General features: G+C 42.3%; 1 protein-coding gene and 1 pseudogene across 1 annotated transcript in view; both read left to right on the top strand.

Moving 5' to 3' along the window:
- Positions 1–19,175, top strand: part of Dnah3 (dynein axonemal heavy chain 3) — a 162,689-nt gene that overhangs the window by 28,434 nt on the left and 115,080 nt on the right. Inside the window, exons 15-20 of the mRNA XM_028764257.1 lie at positions 1,191–1,314; positions 8,850–9,003; positions 9,743–9,887; positions 11,361–11,572; positions 15,835–15,926; positions 18,426–18,540. Of these exons, the coding sequence (XP_028620090.1) occupies positions 1,191–1,314; positions 8,850–9,003; positions 9,743–9,887; positions 11,361–11,572; positions 15,835–15,926; positions 18,426–18,540 (842 nt within the window). The remainder of the gene's footprint in view (positions 1–1,190; positions 1,315–8,849; positions 9,004–9,742; positions 9,888–11,360; positions 11,573–15,834; positions 15,927–18,425; positions 18,541–19,175) is intronic.
- LOC114618421 lies at positions 4,409–8,790 on the top strand (annotated as a pseudogene).

Here is a 19,175-nt window from a genome sequence, read left to right as displayed (position 1 = left end):
GTTCCTATGTAAAGTATGAAGATTGGAGTATTTATATTTTAAAAATAAAATTTAAAATTTCAATTTAAAAATATGAAAGTATTTATATTTTAAAGATAAAAACTTGGGAGAAAGTAGGTTGTTTCGTAGCAATCCCACTACTTAGTATTAGGAAAGCTGCTTTCCAAATGCCCACGTCTCAGACACACTAATTCATACTCGTATACACAAGAATTTGAATCTCATGAAAGGAATCTTACTGAACAAAAGGAAAACACATACAGAGGCTTGAACCTGTAATTTTTAGTTCCCTATATTGGCGTCTAATGCCTGATGTCCACGAACAGTTATTATCAAATGCAGAATCTTTTGATAAACTGGTCATTTCATTTTTCTATATTCTTAATATGGTTCTGCCTATGAAGGACTAGAACCTGTTTCTGTATACTTTAGAAGGAAAAATAGGTCAAGGCCCTTGAAGCCCCTTAAAAGGCTTTTTTTGGATCAAGTTGAAGTTTTAAAGTAAGGACTAAATTACAAGGGAATAATTCCTGTTCCTCAGAAATCATTTCCAGCTGAAAACACTTATGAACTACATGGTCCAAACTGTATTGACTTATGGAGCATTGACAGAGACTGGGAATGCAAAGCGATTGCCTAAGCAGTCACCCATACATGCAGACGCTGTGCCATCGGCTACATGGAGACATGTTAGACTCTCAGTGGCTCTCTACCTCCTAAATCCACAGGGACATCTTCATTAACCAGAGCTAGGATGGACATGGTGTATGAATAGCATTGAAACTGTTACTGCCACTAGTGCAGATGAGGTGGGATTCTAAGAGGCAGAGAAGAGGAACCCCATCCTCTGTTTACAACTGGTCTCAGAAGCCGACCAGGCAGAGTGGTTAGAGCATAGGCCCTGGGATTGGTTGGACTTGGACTTGAAATCTGTCATCGAGCAGTGCAACCACGGCCATGCAGATGCACTGCTTTCTCTCCCATCTGTGAAAATAAGAATAATAACAATGCTGTCTGCATGCTAGCATGGTCTCTAGTAAGTGCCCAGTGAACACCGGCTTTCATTCATCCATAGGAAGCCATTCATTTACTGCCACCCCACAGAAGTGGGACTTCTGATGACCTTTACCTGCTCAATTGATTCCCCATACCCTGACAGTACCCTAAAGCAGACTTTGTATGTTTTGCAGATGAAGATATCAAACTGAACAGTAACCTGTTCCTCTGGCCTGACCAGATAGAAGACGTCTTTGAAAATAGCCGAAATCTGCTCATTAGCAAGAGGGATCAGGCAGAGATGGACCTCATTAAAAGGTACAAGGAGAGCCTGGGGTTACCTTGGGAATGAGGCTAGGTTTTCTAAACAACCACAAACTCTGAAGATTTCTTGTTCTTTCTAGAGCTCCCCACAGAGGTGTGTGGGAAATGGTTGAGGGTTTTGGTAGACAAGGAAATCAGGACTGCTTTCCCTAAACTGCTTCACTGTAATAAGCCCCTCCTACCTGGTTTGAGTAGTGAGAATGGTACAGAGAAAGACAAAACAGTGGCTTGTACTAACAGCCTCTGTGGGAATGAGAGCAGAAGTGTCAGCCTTACCCTGGAGGCCAGGCACTGTGAGACATCAGGACAAGGAGAATAAAGTCATGGTAGGGGGCAGAGCCACTGTCTGTTCTGCAGCTGCTCCTGTTCAGTGCCAATGCAGCTGTAAAATGTGTGCCCCCTTATTCCGTGCCCTAGACACTCATTATGGACTTTTACTATGTGTTCAAGACATGAATGTGTGTCTGGCTATGAAATTAATGTTTTAATCCAGGGACAAAGAATCACAGAAGACTAAGAATACTTTTCTACCTAAAGCTTTGTTCCTATCTAACTAGATACCATCTTTCAGATCCTAAAACATAGCCTGCCGGGCAGACTGACTTCTTTTTAAGTTCATAGATTATGTTTTGATGCAGTTTAGATTTTCAGAAAAATTGAAATTTTGTGGAAAAACACAAGGAATTCCAGTATGCCCTCCCCCCCACCACGTGCAGCCATATGCAGCATCTCCTGCACAGTTAAGGTTAACCAAAAAGCAAAGCCAGTTTTTGATAGTCAGGTGAAGAAATCCATGATGCTTTTGTCATTTCCTTGAGCTTCACTTCTGTCATCTGAAAAGCAGGGTACACTAGAGTCTACCTCACTGTGCTGAAGGGATGGGGTGAGATGTGCTGATTATGCCCACATCAAATCTGGTGCATGGCATGAGTATTCCAAAACTACATGCCTCCTCCTCCTTTAACAGTGACCTCTGTTGGCTGAGAAATGCTTTCTAATCTCCAAAGCATTGTGAGTGTGCTGAGACTATAATAGCCAGTCATGGTGGCACAGGCCTTTAGTCCCAGCACTCAGAAGGCAAAAGCAGGCAGGGTGTTTGTGAGTCAGAGGCCAGCCTGCTTTACATAGTGAGTCCCAGGACAGTCAGAGCTACAAAGAGAGACCTTGTCCTTGATAAAATAAGATGATTATTGTGAGTATGTTGACTGCTCATTGTTCCACATTAAACCTGAGGGAGGGAGGCTGAGAAATGGCCGTGTGCTCACCTACCTTCTATGGAAATGATCTGGCTTCATCTTCAAGGTAGCAGACCTCACTTTCCAATTCGCATCAATTCTGGGGTTCAGTGTCAAGCATTCTCCCATCTCCTGCTGCTGTTCAGTCTCTTCCCCTGTGCCTGAAAGGATTACTTCCCAGCAACAGCCCCTCACTCCATTGTCTGTTGAATCTAGGCCAGGCTCTGGCAATGGTGAGTCCCTTCAGGAAGCTGGAACATGATCAAAGGGCTTTCCTCTCTTGCCCTGCCTGACCCTGCATACCATTACCAGTATCCCTCTGAATGTCAATGCTTGCTCTTCTGGGGTTCCAGTTCTTATTGTCCCCTTGGCCACAGGGGTCATAACTGCTTCCCTTCAGTGCTAGTAGCTAGTTAACCTTTTGTTGTTTGTTGGTGTTTGTATTGGTTACTTTTGCATTACAACCATACATCTGGCAGAAACAATGTAAGAGAATAATTATTTATTTCAGCATGTAGTTTAAGAGAATTCGAGCCAAATATGGGGCCAAGGTAAAGCAGAACTGCTCAGAAGTGTGTGATGGAGACTGTCCGTGTCATGATAGACAGTGAAGCAGAGAGAACAGGATGAGGACCAGGGGCTGGGGTTACCTCTAATATCTATTCCCATCAGCTAGGCCTGGACTTCTCAAGGTTCTACTGCCTCCCCAAACAGCGCCACCAACTGGAGTATCAGCATTTAAAGCATCCTGTGCTGGGCTTTGTAGACCCAAAGCAAAACTTTTTAAGACTCAATCTGTATCGACTCCTGTTAGGATTCCTTAGTTCAAATTTTGAAGCTTCTTGCTTTGTCTGTTTGTTTGCTTGTTTGTTTGTTTGTTTGTTTGTTCTTTCAAGACAGAGTTCCTCTGTGTAATCCTAACTATGCTGGAACTCACTCTGTAGACCAAGCTGGCCTCAAACTCGGAGATCCACCTGCTTCTGCTGCCCAAGTGCTGGGATTAAGGGTCACCACTGCCTGACTACTTACTTTGTTCCTCAGAGTGAATTCTATTTTGTGCCAAAATTGTGGCCAATCATCCCCATTAAATGCCTCTATTATCTTCACTTGGACCCCAACATAACACAGACATTACATTGTGCTAAGCCGTTATGCAAAATCACAAAGGATAATCATGGTAATACTTTCATGTGGCCTCCATTCTGTGTACTGTTTTCCTCTAGCAAAAATCATAACTACTCTTATCGGGTCTTTCTCTTTTACATAGATACAGTGTTTAGAGACTTGGTGATGTAGAAAGATAAGCTGCAGCTGTAGTTGTGTAGACGATAGCACAGTCTACCTTGTCCCTCATCTTGCTCATTGTGGTAGATTTAATGGTGAATACAAATGCTGGACAACACAGGAGTGTGAGCTACTCTCTTCCATGGAACATAGTGGAAGATGGCTCAAGGAATGGATTCACAAAAAGCCCTAAGGATTTAGACGCAGCACTGTGCTTTCCGAGTGGCAGGTGCTGGAGGTTTTGGTGAGATTTGTTCACAATTAGGATACTTTTAATGCCTTTCAGAGTCTAAAATAACAGCTTATTACAAGGCAAAAAAAAAAAAAAAAACAAAGGCTGGGAAGAGAAATCAAACAAAAAGGAACAAAGGCAGGATGTCTTTCTAAGCAGCTCAGACAATCAAGCAGAAGACAGTGTGGCAAAGGCCAATGTCACTTCTTCCCCTTTGTGATCCATTGCCATTCCTCATCTCAGAGTCCCTGCCCTTGTGTGAGTGACGGGCAGAAGGGCAAATGGAAGACAGCAGGAACATGCATATATTCTATGAAGAAACCAGGCAGGAAACAGCATGGCGGTTGTACCTGGTGTAAGTCAGAGGAGGGCTCATTTCGGAAGATACTTGATGAGAAGTACCTGAGGGAAGATGTAGAACAGGAAGGAGCTGAGTATGTTGTAGACAGCACCAGGCAATGGCTCCCCGGTGGGAAGACTTGTTTGGAGGATGGCTGTTGAGCAGAGGTTATAAAATCAGAGAACTGGATGCTTAAGGTCTCAGTAATGAGTGTGCATTTTATTTTATAACCACAGTAGAAAATTATTGAAGATTTTTCAACCTGGGCCCAGAAAGAGTGTAATGTTTTTTTTTTTATGTTCTGCTTACTTGAATGAGAAACTGGATAATGAATGGCTACAACACTGCACTCCATTATCCCTCTCCAATTTCTTTTATTCTAAGAGTCTCCTGGCTCCTTCAACTTCTATTTTTTCCTTTCTTTCTTTTTTTTTTTTTTTGAGAAACTGGATTACTTGGCAACAACTCTAGAGTCTTCTGATTGTACCTCCAAGATGTCTTTTTATTGTGCCTGTCTACCTTCTTCTGTTTCCCGTGAAGTCTTAAAAGTTGATTTAATCTTGCTACTTATATAGTTTCCATTCTTATGGATATCAGGGGAAACATGAGCTGTCTGTAACCAAGATGTAACCGTATGCAATAGAAAGAAAAATGAACTGGGAAGATGGCTTACTGGGTAAGAGTATTTGCCACACAAAACCAATGACTTGAGTTCAGTCAGAACACATGGTTAAAAGAGAGAGCCAACTCTTGAAAGTTGTATTCTGATGCCCACATGCTCCTGAAATTCACCACACACACACACACACACACACACACACACACACACACACACACACTTCTAAAAAATGCAGAGACCGGGGAGATGTCTCAGTGATTAAAATGCTTGTTGACATCTGGATCCCCAGAGCGGTATAAAATGTCAGATAAGTGTAGGTGGCAGCTACCCTTAATTTCAGCCTCAAGGATCTCCAGAGCAAGCTGGCTATACTGTCAAGCTCAGGATTTGATTTAAAAACCCAGCTTTGATGAATAAGGTGGAAGAGAAATCCAAGATGATTCCTCATATCATCCTTGGCTTCACATGCACAAGCACACACATGCATGTGTATATGCATATGTGTACCAACATACATGCATACCATACACAGAGGAAAACTGAAAAAAAACACAAGGAAAATAAAAATGTTAATCAGAGTAAGCAATATTAGTGGGAGTGGATATGCTAGTCTTGTCATAAAACCTATATGACTCCACAGAGACCCTTTGAGAAATTGCATCCCAATCAGAACCTAAAGCTAATTGGCAAATATAGGCTCTGTAACAAACATGAGGTTTGGAGGGTTAAATTTACTTTGGCCAAGACTCTCAAAATCTTCCAGAAGCTACTGATACTGGACTAATAGGACCCAGAGCATCATCCTGAGTGCAATGTCCTTCTGCAGTGATCAATTAACATGAGGGTCCTGGATGAGGAAAGATGAAACTGGAATATATGTAGGCCTGAAGACTGAGGATTTCTTGGAGAAGAAGCTTCAGGTCCAGGCTGTAAGATGTACCTGGCCAACTCTATCCACCACACCTGCATGCTCCTCCACCAGCACCATATCAGGTCAGAAAGCGGTGGTGCACATTCCATCCGTCATCGTCTGTCTGGCCTCCCAGAAGCATGCTGACTTCTTTCTCTGCTCTCCTTATGGTAGTGGCCACCTGGGCTGTGTAAAGGCAAAGATTGCCAAGAAGGACCAAGGTGGCACACGAGCTGTGGTGATGAAGCAGAAGGTAGAGCCACACCTCCCCGGGCTAGAGGATTTTCTAATTTGGAGTTGTCTAATAACACACTGGGGATGGGAGGAATCAGTCCTTCAAAGATGGTTACCAGATAGATAAAATAAAAGCAAAGCAGACACCAGCTCTTACATATAAATTACATGACCTAGTGCATCATTCAAATAGAGTAACTTGAATATAAAGATAATAAAATAAGCAGTAATCTTGACTCCCCAGAAGGATGTGTCTCTCACTTTCTCTCCAGATAGTTAATGTCAACATGAAAACACAGCTCCTACCTCACAGAGGATAAGAGGAGTTTATTCTGGAGCTAAAAACTAGTGCCCATATTGGGGAGCACAGATTTGGGTTACCCCTAAATTCTGTGTTCCCATCTGGTAACAATCTGATGAAGTTTTTACAGAAGCAAAACAAAGAAACTTATAAATTGAGGCACTTTTCAGATACACTTCGAGAAACATCGTGTTATAGCAAAAGTAGAAAAATCCATGTTGCCAGTCCAGATGCTGACAACAGTCTTAGCATTTGGTTGCCGGAAGCTAGTGGTCTGAAAGGCTAATGCATTCCAAAAGGCTTAGTCACAAGGATATTAGGTAAGACACAGAGGTGAGCAAAAGAGCTAAAGATAGCCCAGGAGAAATTGTAATTAGACTAAGGGACCTGCAGTATCTCAATCTCGCCACGATCACTGAAAGTTCAGTTAATCAGTTTTGCAATTTAAGTTAATCAGCTTTGCAGAGAAGGTCAGCGAGAGGTGGGACTCTTTCCGATAATGGCACATCAAAAATCCTACGATATAAATTGCCTATTCTTAGATGCCCATAGACATTCATTAATAACTAGCCATGCTTCGGGACTCAGAAAAAAATTATAGGGAGCAGAAATTATATAATTGTATATACTAGATATCTATTGGGACATAATACAACATAGCATCTTCAAACAAGGAGGAATTAGCTCACAGTGTCTCTGGGTCAGAACTCGCAAGAGCCACTCAGCAGCATGTCTGGTTGTATGTTTCTGGTACCAGGTCTTCTGTGAAGCTGGAGTCAGAATACTAGCCCAGGCTGTGCGCTAGTCTGAAGGTCTCACTGGATGACATCTAATTCTGGTCTTGCTCCATGGTTATTAGCTGGTTTGAGCATGTCGTTGGCCCTCACCACATGAGCCTCTCCACTGGGGAGTAGTTTTCCTTCAGCGTTAAGACTGAAAGAGTAAGCAAAAGAAACAGAAACTAACCTTCTTGTGAACTTTCTTGGAGGGAACAACCCATCCCTTTTGTCATATTTTGTTTATAAGAAGTGAATTACCACATCTAGCCCAAACTCGAGGGAGCCAATTATACAGCGTATGAGACAGGATGCAGGGATCATATCAGAGGCTGCCTCCCACGTGGTGTAATTAGGGATAAAATGCAAACCGAATCACTTGAAAAGGAACCCTCTTAAAGTACTCTTAGGAGGAAAAAGAAATATATATGTTAAAATATTTTAAATGAATATTTAAAATTGCCATAATAGAATTACACATCTCAGAACAAAATTTGTGGGCTGTCACCGGTGCTGGTCTTGGTGACAAGCTCTCTTGTCCACTCAATGAATATTAATTGTTGTCTGCATGCCTGACACTCTGCAACTGCTGGGAACATGTGGAATTAATGAAGAAAATGTATAGATTTACATTCTAGTCAATGAGAGGAAATACTTGTATAGTGATTGTGATAAATGAAGCTCAGAACTGAATGATGTTATATTCGCGTTATTAAGTTCATACTTTTTCTTCATTGTATACTGAAGTATAGAGAATTGAAGTGATGTACCCAAAGACCACAGAGCTATTAAATATCAAAGTAGACATTTGAGTCAAGCCATCCTGGCTCTAGATCCTAGCCACTAAACTATAGATCACCTTACCAAAGCTGAGTAAAGGAAGAAACAAATTGAGACCAGATTTGCTGCTTGTATAGATGGGGTAGACAGATCTGGGAAGATCTCTCCAATCAGTCCAGCTACAGTGGACAACACAAGGCAATCTGCTCACTCTACTCTGTTTTGTTTTCCTTAGGGCATTTGTTACTATCAGAAGCATCTTTATAGATTTATTCCTCTGTCTGTATATCTAGGGATTTACCCATCTATCCATCTACCGACCTTTCCATCCACCTATCCACCCATCCATACACCCACCCACCCACTCATCCATCCACCCACCCACAGACTCACTCACTCATGCATTATTATTGTCTAGATCTCCTCCCAACTAGGATGCATGTTCCAGGAGGATATAGATATTAATTGCATACTTCAAAGATCATTTTCTGATGCCCAGTTCTGGGATATATCAAGCCTCAATAACAAATATCTAATGGTAGAATGAAAAAACAATGCATAAAATATATATTTGAGCATGTATCTATCTGAACAGGAAAATTTTCTCAGCATGTTTAGTCCCCCATTGGCTCATATCAGTCCATCTACAGTCCATGGATCGTAGGTGCTTTAACTTGTTCTGTTTATTTCTTCTTTGCTTGCCTTTAGATAGATGCAGAGTCAGAGAAGTATCAAAAGGAGAAATCCTTCCCAGGATGATAACTTGGGAAGAGCAGAAAATGGGAGAATCTGATCTGATGGGCTGTCTTTGCTTTCAGGTGCTCAGAATTTGAGTCAAGACTCGAAGGCTATAGCAAAGAGCTAGAACTGTTCAGGAAGCGTGAAGTGATGACTACCGAAGAAATGAAGAACAACGTGGAAAAGCTTAATGACCTCTCAAAGAACCTAGATCTGGCGCTGACAGAGTTTGAGGTTTGGAACCTCGTGGTAGGGACTTGGGACCCTAATGACTGGTCATTCTGGTTCTTAGTTTATGCATAAGACAGCTATTGGATGCACAGTACTCCTTGCTTGGCCCATTCTATCTTGAGTATGTTCAACTGCCTTTCCCCACATGTTGTCTACGTTTCAACAGGTATTTGTAAGTCACAAAGTACCCAAAGACATTAGAGCAATGTAACTCCTTATACCCGTTCTGTATCCGTTATGTGCTGAGTGATATGGAAAGGGCTTTGTGTAGCTGTCTCAATGCCTAGGACAAACCTTTGGGGTTTGTTATCCCTAGCTCCATTTAAAGTATGGGGAAAATGACTTGAAGCCACTAAACTACTTTCTCCAAATGTCAACTAACAAGTTGTTTTGTTTTTAAACACTGAAACTCTTATCTTTTAGGCAAGTTAATATAAGAAGACTGATAAACAGTCTTATGAACAAGTAGATTTCATGTAGAAATTATGAATATGGAGACAGGTCTTCTGGGTGTTAGGGATAAAGATGATAGAGCAAGCATCACATTATCAGTTTCTAGCAGCTAGACCTCAGGTACCACGGCCCTCAGAGGCAGCAGAAGGACCTTCTTACTAAGTATGCCCATTGAATGAGAATCTGCCTTCCCTACTTGGCCTTCTTGGGGCTGAGGAATTTGTCATGGGGTTTTCCAGGGTTCAAGAGAACCATCCATCCAACAGGCAACCTACTCTTTTCCTTACAGTTGATCAACAAGGAAGAGGAGCTGTTGGAGAAGGAGAAGAGCTCCTTCCCTCTTCTACAAACCCTGATGGTCAACAAAATTCCCTACGAGCAGCTGTGGATCACAGCCTACGAGTTCAGCACCAAGTCAGAGGAGTGGATGAATGGTATGCCAAGTTCTGGCCCTGCTGGGACAGCAGAGATGGAGATGGGGATGTCAGGGTCTCCCCAGCCAGCTCTGAAACCAGATTTGCTCTTTGGATTTCAGCCCTCTGGATGAGCACTGCCATAGTCTATGTTTTCAGATGTAATAACAAGGGAAGATAAGGAACCAAAAAACAAGAAACCTATTAAGGGATTTAAATCAGATCAGCACCCAGAGTCTTTGTCATACTAAAGACTCCAAGAAGCAGGGAAGAGATTGAGAACTGCTCCTCTGTGGCGCTGCTTTAAGAAGGGTCAGAGTGCCATGGGGGCATCTAAAACCTACCCTTCACTCTAGCTGTGGAGTCTAGGGAGGCATTGTGTGGGCAGAATCAACAGAACATGATAGACACGTAAGGAAGGAGGAAGGGGCCACTCCTCATCCTGGAAGTGGCTTCTGTTCCAATTTTGTCTGCCAGCACCTACTTTTTCTTGTAAGATTTAAGTTTTAGTGACAAAAACACTGAGCTGCTAAGACATGTTAAGTGAGCAGTGAAGTTGCATTTGATCTAGGCAGCCCTGGGGACTTGGAGGTGTTTATGAGTCAGCTGTATCATAATGCAGCTAAGTAATACTAACCTAGAATGTTCCAACAGGAAGTAGGAGCAGTACCATGGGAAGATTTGGGCTGAATGTGAGAGCCAAATGCTAAAACTCCTTACCTGCGCCCCCCTAAAGAAACTAATATTTTGAAGTACTTTAAAAACTGAAGTGTCATTCATTTAAAATTTCTGGGCGTTGGGGGTAGGGGACAAAGAGGGGATAGGAATGCTGATTACTGAGCCTGGATCTTCCCATCTTGACTAAACTGTCTGTCAAGAGAGCCCCCACAATTTACCTGTGTCCTCCACCCCATCACATGACATCATACCTAGCTTGTTTATGTTGCTTGTTTGTTGTTTGTTTTAACATAGTGCTGAGGACCCAAACTCAGGCCTTTACTTCACCCACTAAGCCATATTCTTTCTATTTCTTTGTTTGGTGGTTTAATAATTTCAAATTTCTATTAAATTCTTAGACCTCTAGAGGGCTTCCATTCTCAAGCTGTTACTTCACACCACTTTGAAACTCCCTTTAGTACTACTGAGATGCATTTAAAATTAATTTAATGGCTATTAAAGACTATTTACAACAAATTTAACAACTAGCCCCCCTAGTGTACAACCATCATATGCTGGGCATGAAGTTTGCCCTTTGTTTATACTGTCTCATGTCGATTCCACAGTCACCCTTCCAGGAGTCTCTTGTTATATTGGATGGCAGGTAATAGTGTGGAGGTCTGGACAAGGCTTTACTGGCTAAGCAGAGGCTTCCTTCCAATCCAGCCCAAGCCCAGAACCTCAGCTCATCTCAGTACAACTGACACTGATCTCGAGTCCAGGGAATTAACACATGACAAGCATCTCCATTACAGTCTGAACTTCTCTTTGTTCCAGGCCCCCTCTTTTTATTGAATGCTGAGGAAATTGCAGAGGAGATAGGGAATATGTGGAGGACGACCTATAAGTTGACCAAGACCTTGGTCGATGTGCCTGCACCCAAGCGCTTAGCAGAGAACGTCAAGTTGAAGATTGAGAAGTTCAAGCAGCACATACCCATCCTCACCATTGCTTGCAACCCCGGGATGAAGGATCGTCACTGGCAACAGGTTCTTGTCCCTCTTGGTGTGGTCCAGCCTGTCCCATCCTGGGATCCCTGGGAAAGCAGGAAAAGAGAATCTACTTGAGGCCAAGGAGATTGTACTGGACATGCTGGCCTTCAGGAAGGGAATGGGTGGATCATGAGATGAACTTCCCATCTCATGACCAGTTTGATGCTTTTTGTTGGGCCCCCACTGCTGGGGTGTAAATATTCTAGACAATGGTTACAGACACAGTGGAAAATCATTGATTGATTCCTCCTCACACAAAAAGAATTACCTTGAGAATGAGTCCAGTTGATCCCTGTGCAGGCTGCCTTTGGGCAGAATCTCCTGATCAAACAGGCTAAGTTCAGAAAGAGTTTGTCACACTGGGTACATGCAGTGGCATATTCCTAGAATCCTAGTATTTGTGAAGCTCAAATAGGCTACATAGTAGATTCTGGGCTAGCCTGGGCTACAGAATGAGACCTTGTTTCAAATAGAAAAACAAAGAAGTAAGTTGCACTCTTTAAGCTCTTTAAGCCTATAAATTAGAATAATAAATATTCCCCCTAAAAATAGTTAGGATTTTTATAAGCAATGAAGTGTGAGGGTGACAAGTGTGGTGTGAACACTAACCCAAAAAGGAAGGCTTGCTGTGTTTCTAAAGTGATTGTCACATTCAAGTGGCCTTGAAATGTGCTCCACTGGGGAGCTGCTATGTGGAGTGGCAATGTGGCCACCTGACACAGGCAGATTCTCTTCTCAGAAATATGCATAAGACTGAGGACCTGGTCCCTGGAAGGAGCCAATCTCTCAATGCACATCACGTTGAGTGGACCCCCAAGCCTGTGGATGAGAGCATACTGATCTCTATATAGGAAAACAGGGGTCTTGATATGTGAGTTCAGGGTCTGTCTACAGGGAGGAGCTGCCTTCAATATCACAGTAATGCAGGAGACTCAGGCCCCCAGCAAGCATGGGGATGCTGTGCAAGAAGGCAGGTGAGAGGTCATCACATGGCTCACTACCCTAATGGGAGTCTGCAAAGGGCGTGTGGCCCTGCAGATGCTCATGGGGCTTCTATCCCCATGGATGTGGATGACCTAGACCTTTGATCTATGTGGGGAGCTAAGAATGTTGGGTGAACAGGTATCCTCAGTGTGTCAGATTGGCCCTTGTAATGGCATTATTCAAAGTGTCTTCATTAATGTTGAAAGAACATTCCTTAGAGCCAAGGATGTAACTTGGTCATAGAGTGTTTGCTTAGTATGTACGAGCCTCTAAGTTGGAGCCCCAGTAACTCAATAATATCAACTATAATACCAAAAATCACTCCAGGGGGTTCCGTTCTTTCTCTCCTGTGTTCTCTGCTACCCTGCTGTCCTCGAGTAAGCACTAACCCCAACCACCTGTAGGCACTCTCCGCTCAGGTACAGGCCCCAGACATTATGTTGCATATTTTATTTGAATTCTCCCATTTCGTTCTCAACAACCCTTTGAAATGTTAAGTAATTTGTTATGTAGCTAGTTAGTGAACCAGGAGAGGATTGGAATCCAGGTCTGTTTGGCTTAAGTCAAACAATGACATGAGGGTTAGACACCCCTAGGGGTGAGGAAGAAAACAGGAACTAAAACTAATAGTGGCCCCAGGCAGGAAGGGATGAGTCTCTAAAGTGGATACCCAGTAGGCTGAGCAGGTAAAAAAGGACACGTGTCACCAGATACACTATAGATTGTCTCCACTTGGGATGAGACACCTGTGACAGACCCAGGCCTGGCAAAACCATCATCTGTCCTAATACCTCACTCAGGAGACCTGTTTACATAGATTCTGGTTCTGGCAGAAAGCTCCAAATCTAAGCCACTTCTTATCTCTCAAGGCCTGAGGACGGATCTTCTGGGGTCTCGGGACATTCGGGGTGTGGTTTCTGGCCATTTGAACTTTCACAGAAAAAACTACTACCTTGTGTTTGAGTCATAGACTTTAAGTATCAACAAGGTATTGCTGTTTTCATTTAAAACAAGACAGAACAAGGGACCACATCACATTAAAGGGTAGCCAGTGCTATGGACCAAAACTGGCCCTAAAGCTCAGAGATGCTGTCCCTAAGAATAGAACCAGCTGCATATACATAGTAATGCTTCTAATAGCCACACTAAAAGATTTTAACTTTTTCTTTTCTTTGTTTGCTATAGTGAAGTTTGAATCTAGGAATTCACACATGCTAGGCAAGTTCTCTTGGACTAAGCCACTTCCCCAGTCCATACTTTACATATAAAGTAATGGGAAATGAGCAAAATAAATTTTATAGATATATGCTATCTAAACTAGTATATATTACCATCTATGTATCCACCAACTTGGAGGTCAGTAGTGTGAAATGTTTGGTACTACATTCAGAGCACATCTCAATTCAGACGAGCCATGTTTGAGATTCTCAGAGGCCACAAGGGACTAATGTCTACATAGACAGTATAGTTTAAGGGTCATAAAATTAGAGAAACAAATGTCTTGTCAATATTAAAAATTCTTTTAAAAAGAATTTAAAAATCCTGTCAATCTCCAAGTCTTCACTGTGGGCCAGTTATTATGCTAAGTCCTTTATGTAACTGTAATTTACCCCAGAGATAGTCAAGGTGTTGCTGTATTTTAGTGTATAAAAGAATAAACGGGGCCAACAAGATGGCTGAGCAAGTAAAGGAACTTGCCACCAAGCCTGATAGACTGAGTTTGATCCCCAGGAACCATGTCAGAAGAAGAAAGCCAACTCCTATAAATTGTTCTCTGACCTCCACATGTGTACTACAACATCCAAGTGTGTGTGATATACAAACACACACAGACAGAAGCACATGCACTTGTGCACACACACACACACAAAATAAACAAATGTTTTCAATAATAAGTGAAAGGTCAAGATTACCAGGAACACTTATGTAGTATGCGCGCAGTAAAATTCTGCCAAATGTTACCCTTGTCCAGAGCTGTTCAGAGCAAAATACAATTATACATAAGAATCCTCTACAAGACATTACAGTTTTATGGAAAATATTTCTTAGAGTCAGAATTCGATCCAAATCCCAATTCTGCTATTTATTAACTGGATGGTCTTAGACAAGATCCTTCTCCCATCTCAGGTCCCTTGGATGTAAAATGAAGGTAACACATTACATGCTATCTGTGGTTCTATGAGACTAAAATAAGCGTGTGAAGCTCTTGAAACAATACTGTTCATGGTGAGCCCCCAGTAAATGCTCATTATTTTTAGTGTATTACCGTACTGATCCTCCAGAGGTCCCCAGAACCCAGATTGGAAGCCAATAGAGTTCTCTGATTTCGTCACACTTTTCCTCCATAAATACCTATGGGTGTCTACCAAATGTCAGGTGCCAAGGACACAGGGTAAGACAGGATGTGACATGGCACCCACAATCCTCCCTGCTCTGGCGTTTTCTTAATCCTCTGGCAGCCTAAGAGTGGCAAAATTCAGCTCAGAGCTTTCTTAGGAGTATTTGTACTGAAGAGGTAAGCCAGAAGAAATGTCACAGCAGCTAGATGGGGGTCCTGACAAATAGCTCACCTGGAGTGGACAGGGAGGGCTTCTCTTATTCTGTTGTGTTCTGAGAATCCTGGGATTAAACCTAGGCACTATGGTTTACTGTGCCACAAATCACCTTTCCCTTTAATTTTGAGACAAGATCCCTCTGAACTGTCCAAGCTGGCCTTGAACTCACTCTATAGCCTAGGCTAGAAACTGAGTCTCCTTCCTTGGACTCCTGATTAGCTGGGATCACAACCCCAATGTAGGGAGAACTTTTAAAGGGGAAACCTTCTGAGCTCAGAGCACTGGAGAGCGTGTCTGACAGATGATCCCCTATATTCAGCAAATATTCTCTGTACTTGGATCACAGACTAAGCTTTCCATAGGCCCCTGAAGTACAACTGAGGCCCTGTTCCAGACTTTGGATGCTTGTGAATCAATAGGAAGACAAACTCGGAAGAAAGCAGATAGAGTGAGGCTCTGGAATGCCCAGATCTACAATGTCAGACTCAACAGCCACCAGTTCCATGTGACCATTTAGTTGAATGTAATCTGATTACAATGAATTGAACACACACATTCAATTCCTTCAAAGACCAGCCCTAGCTTTAGTGTTCAACGCTTTAGTATTCCCTGGTTATTAGTGGTACCATACTGGACAGGACTGATAACAAAGCTCCCCATCCTCTTAGCCTTTCTATTGGACAGCACTATGTTACACAGTTTCCCCTCCTTTCTCTGCAGATCAGTGACATCGTTGGCTATGAGATAAAGCCCACAGAGACCACATGCCTCGCAAACATGTTGGAATATGGATTTGGCAAATTTGTTGATAAGTAAGGGTTTATTCCTCCTTTCCAGATGGGTTTTGGTTCAGGTGTCATTGTGATTTCCTGATTCAAGGTGAATTAACTATTAATGAATCCCACTTTGGCTAACTTGGCCAAGTGGTTAGTTCTTTTTCTGCTGTAGTGGGAACTAGAAAAAGAGTCAGAGGTTTTATTTCAAAGGAAAACTAAAAATCAACTGGGATCCTGAGACTCTGCCCAGCTCTTAGTACTCGGAACGGAAATCACTGAGCCTTTATAGGCCTTGGTTTCCTTTTCTTGAAACAAACAGCAAACAAGGAATGACTCTCCCACTGCTAAAATCCAGGAAGCACACTATAATGAACAGTCTCTTTTGTTTACTCCCTCCCTGTGTACCTCGGAATTCTAGTGTGAGAATTTGTGTTATTTGAATGGCTATTTTTATTTCTGTTTGTGTTTGTGGGGAGGGGGGGTTGTATGTGTGTTTGGGAGTGTGAGGATAGAAATGTGTGAGAGGGTGTACATGCATGTGTGCGTATGTGCAAGTGGAGGCCAGATGTCAATCTGGGGTGTCATTCCTTAGGAGCCAAGGAGGCTAGGCTCTCTGGCCAGTGAACCTCAGGGGTCTTCCAGTCTTTGCCTCCTCAGGGCTGGAAACTTAAGAGTGTACCACCACAACTCACCACAATATTTTTTTATCTGGATGTTGGGGATCAAACTCAGATCCTTATGCTTGTGTGCCAAGTACTTTACCACTGAGCCATCTCCCAGTCCCTCAATTGCTATTTTTAAAAACAGTAATGTTCAGAATTCTATTTGCTTTCCACATTTCCTTTTAAAGCAACAGATGGAGAGACTTTACGTTACCTCAACTTAAGTCTGTTAGACAACTTGGATGGTACCTAGGAAGATGTTCATGGCCCTCGGGGTGTGGCATCGAGGGCTGCTGCTTCTTCATCATGGGGGAATCCATTTAGGAAACTGTGTTACCAGGCCACACTCTACCTGTTGCTCAGATTATAAGGATGGGCCCAGCTAGTTTTGTTTTTTCTATCCTTTGGGTTAGTGCTGTTCAAGGCAGGAGTCAAGCCAAATGCCACTACTAAGCTAGTCTGGGTTCAATATATTGGAACTTAAAAAATACAGGCTGGATTTTTAAAAGCTTATCAAGAAAAAAAAGAATGTAAATAGCTGATAATTTTGGCTGGTTTTGTTTTGTTTTGAGAGTCTTAGTTTGTACCTGTGAGTGGCCTTGAACTTGTCGTATAGGCCAGGCTGACCTTGAACTCATAGAAATCTGCCTGCCTCTGCTTTCCAGGTGCTAGAATTAAAAGTATATACCACTACATCCAGAAAACTGACAATTATAAATATTCATTACCCAAAATGATAATATTTTGAATGGAATAAGTTCCATTCTTCTATTAAGGCTAACAAACTTTAAATTTACATATGCAGTTCACATTACATTCTAATGAGCATTGGGGGTGAAGTTGGGACGTCTTGCTATTGGTAGATAAAAGAAGCCAATGATGGTGCTGAACGGCCTCCTATATACAAACAAGCAGCCTCCCATAACAAAGTAGTATCTAATGTGGAGGCAGAAAAGGTGTGATCCCTTCCTGACCTACCAGAAGGGTCATATTCAACATGACATAACAGGATAGGTTAACAAAGGAAAAACATGACAAATGTATTTAACCAAAGCTACATCTCATGGGAACCTTCTGAAGTGACCCAGATTCCCAAAGAAAATCCTTTGCTTTATTTTATGCTTAGATTACATGAAAATGAATGGCTATATAGAGATATGTTTGAACAAAGGGATCTTGAGCTCTTGGAAACAGACTGGGAGAGGGAAAACCTTCATGGCCTGATTTCCCAATATTCTCCACACCTTCTCTGTGTGTAGCATTAGTTTTGTCATCCTAGATATGGGACAAGGACCTTCTGAAAGGAGAGTGTTTAATTAGGTAATTGTATTAAAATGAAGCCATGAGAGATGAGCCTAATCCGGCAGTGGCTTCGTGTTCTGGTAAGAAGAGGTTATGACAGTCACATAGAAATAGAAGACCATGTGAAGATATGAGGAAAAGATCCTGTCTATATACCCAAAGAGAGGCTCAGAGGAGACTAGCCCATGGTTTTGGACTATAAGACTCAAAAATTATGAAAATACATTTCTGTTGCTTAAGCCACCCAGCCTGTGGTGCTTTGTAATAATATCTCTAACAAATTAGCACAGGCTGACTGACATCGAGGCTCAGAAAGCAGTAGTTCAAAGCATGATTTTGATTGATTGAGGATTAGACATGAATTTTGGGAAAACATACTCAACTTATAGGAACCCCCAAAGACTATGGTACTCAGAGCAAGAAACACATTAGAAGTAGTTGGTAACCCTTAGAGAAAACATTTTGGTGAACTTAAAGCTTTGGAATTCTCTTAAGACTAAGCTGAAATCCTTCCACGGTGTTTCCCCTGCCACCTCATGTTGCTATTGCTGTTGATGTCTTCTCTCTTCAGGCTGGAGCCCATTGGGGCAGCTGCCAGCAAGGAGTATTCTCTGGAGAAAAACTTGGAGAAGATGAAGGCAGACTGGGTCAATATGTGCTTCAGTTTCGTGAAGTACAGGGACACGGTGAGTCCCTCCAGAGGGAACTCCCTAAAAGCTGTCTGTTATGTAGTAGATTCAGACATGATTCACTCGGCATTGCAACAGACCTCATGAGAGAATAACCCTCCACATCTGGATTGCCTCTGCCTGCCTATCCTGTGCTCATCTTTCTTGCTCTCACACTCCGTTGAAGCTGAGCATCTTGAAATCAAAATGCCCTTTGACCTAGTGCAAAGAAATGGAGCAAGTCTCCTAAATTAACCTGTCTCAAGAAGAACATGGGCATGTGTAACTATACACATACAAACATGCACACACATATGCCCCACCTCAAGTCCTTCAGAAGCGTATCTGAAGTTAAGAAGAACATATGCTACTTTCTAGATGCTAAATACAAGAATTCCTTTGGGATCTCTTTAAACTGATTCATGGAAACTAGAATGGAGCCTGAGGTTCTCCAGGTCTAGGAAGTGCCCAGACACTTACACAAGTTTGAACTATAAGGGTATGGATTTCCTTATTTTTACAGTGTTTATAAATACAGGTAGCATGTGAGTTTGTATGATGAACATGGAGGTACATTTGATTATATAACCCCAAAGTCTAGTTTGCTCTTGTGACAAAGCATAGGGTAGATATGGGGACTGGTGCTCTGTAAA

This window comes from Grammomys surdaster, unplaced genomic scaffold (genome assembly GCF_004785775.1).
Source record: "Grammomys surdaster isolate TR1022 unplaced genomic scaffold, NIH_TR_1.0 142, whole genome shotgun sequence".
NCBI lineage: Eukaryota > Metazoa > Chordata > Mammalia > Rodentia > Muridae > Grammomys > Grammomys surdaster.
This window is presented reverse-complemented; position numbering and strand designations above follow the sequence as displayed.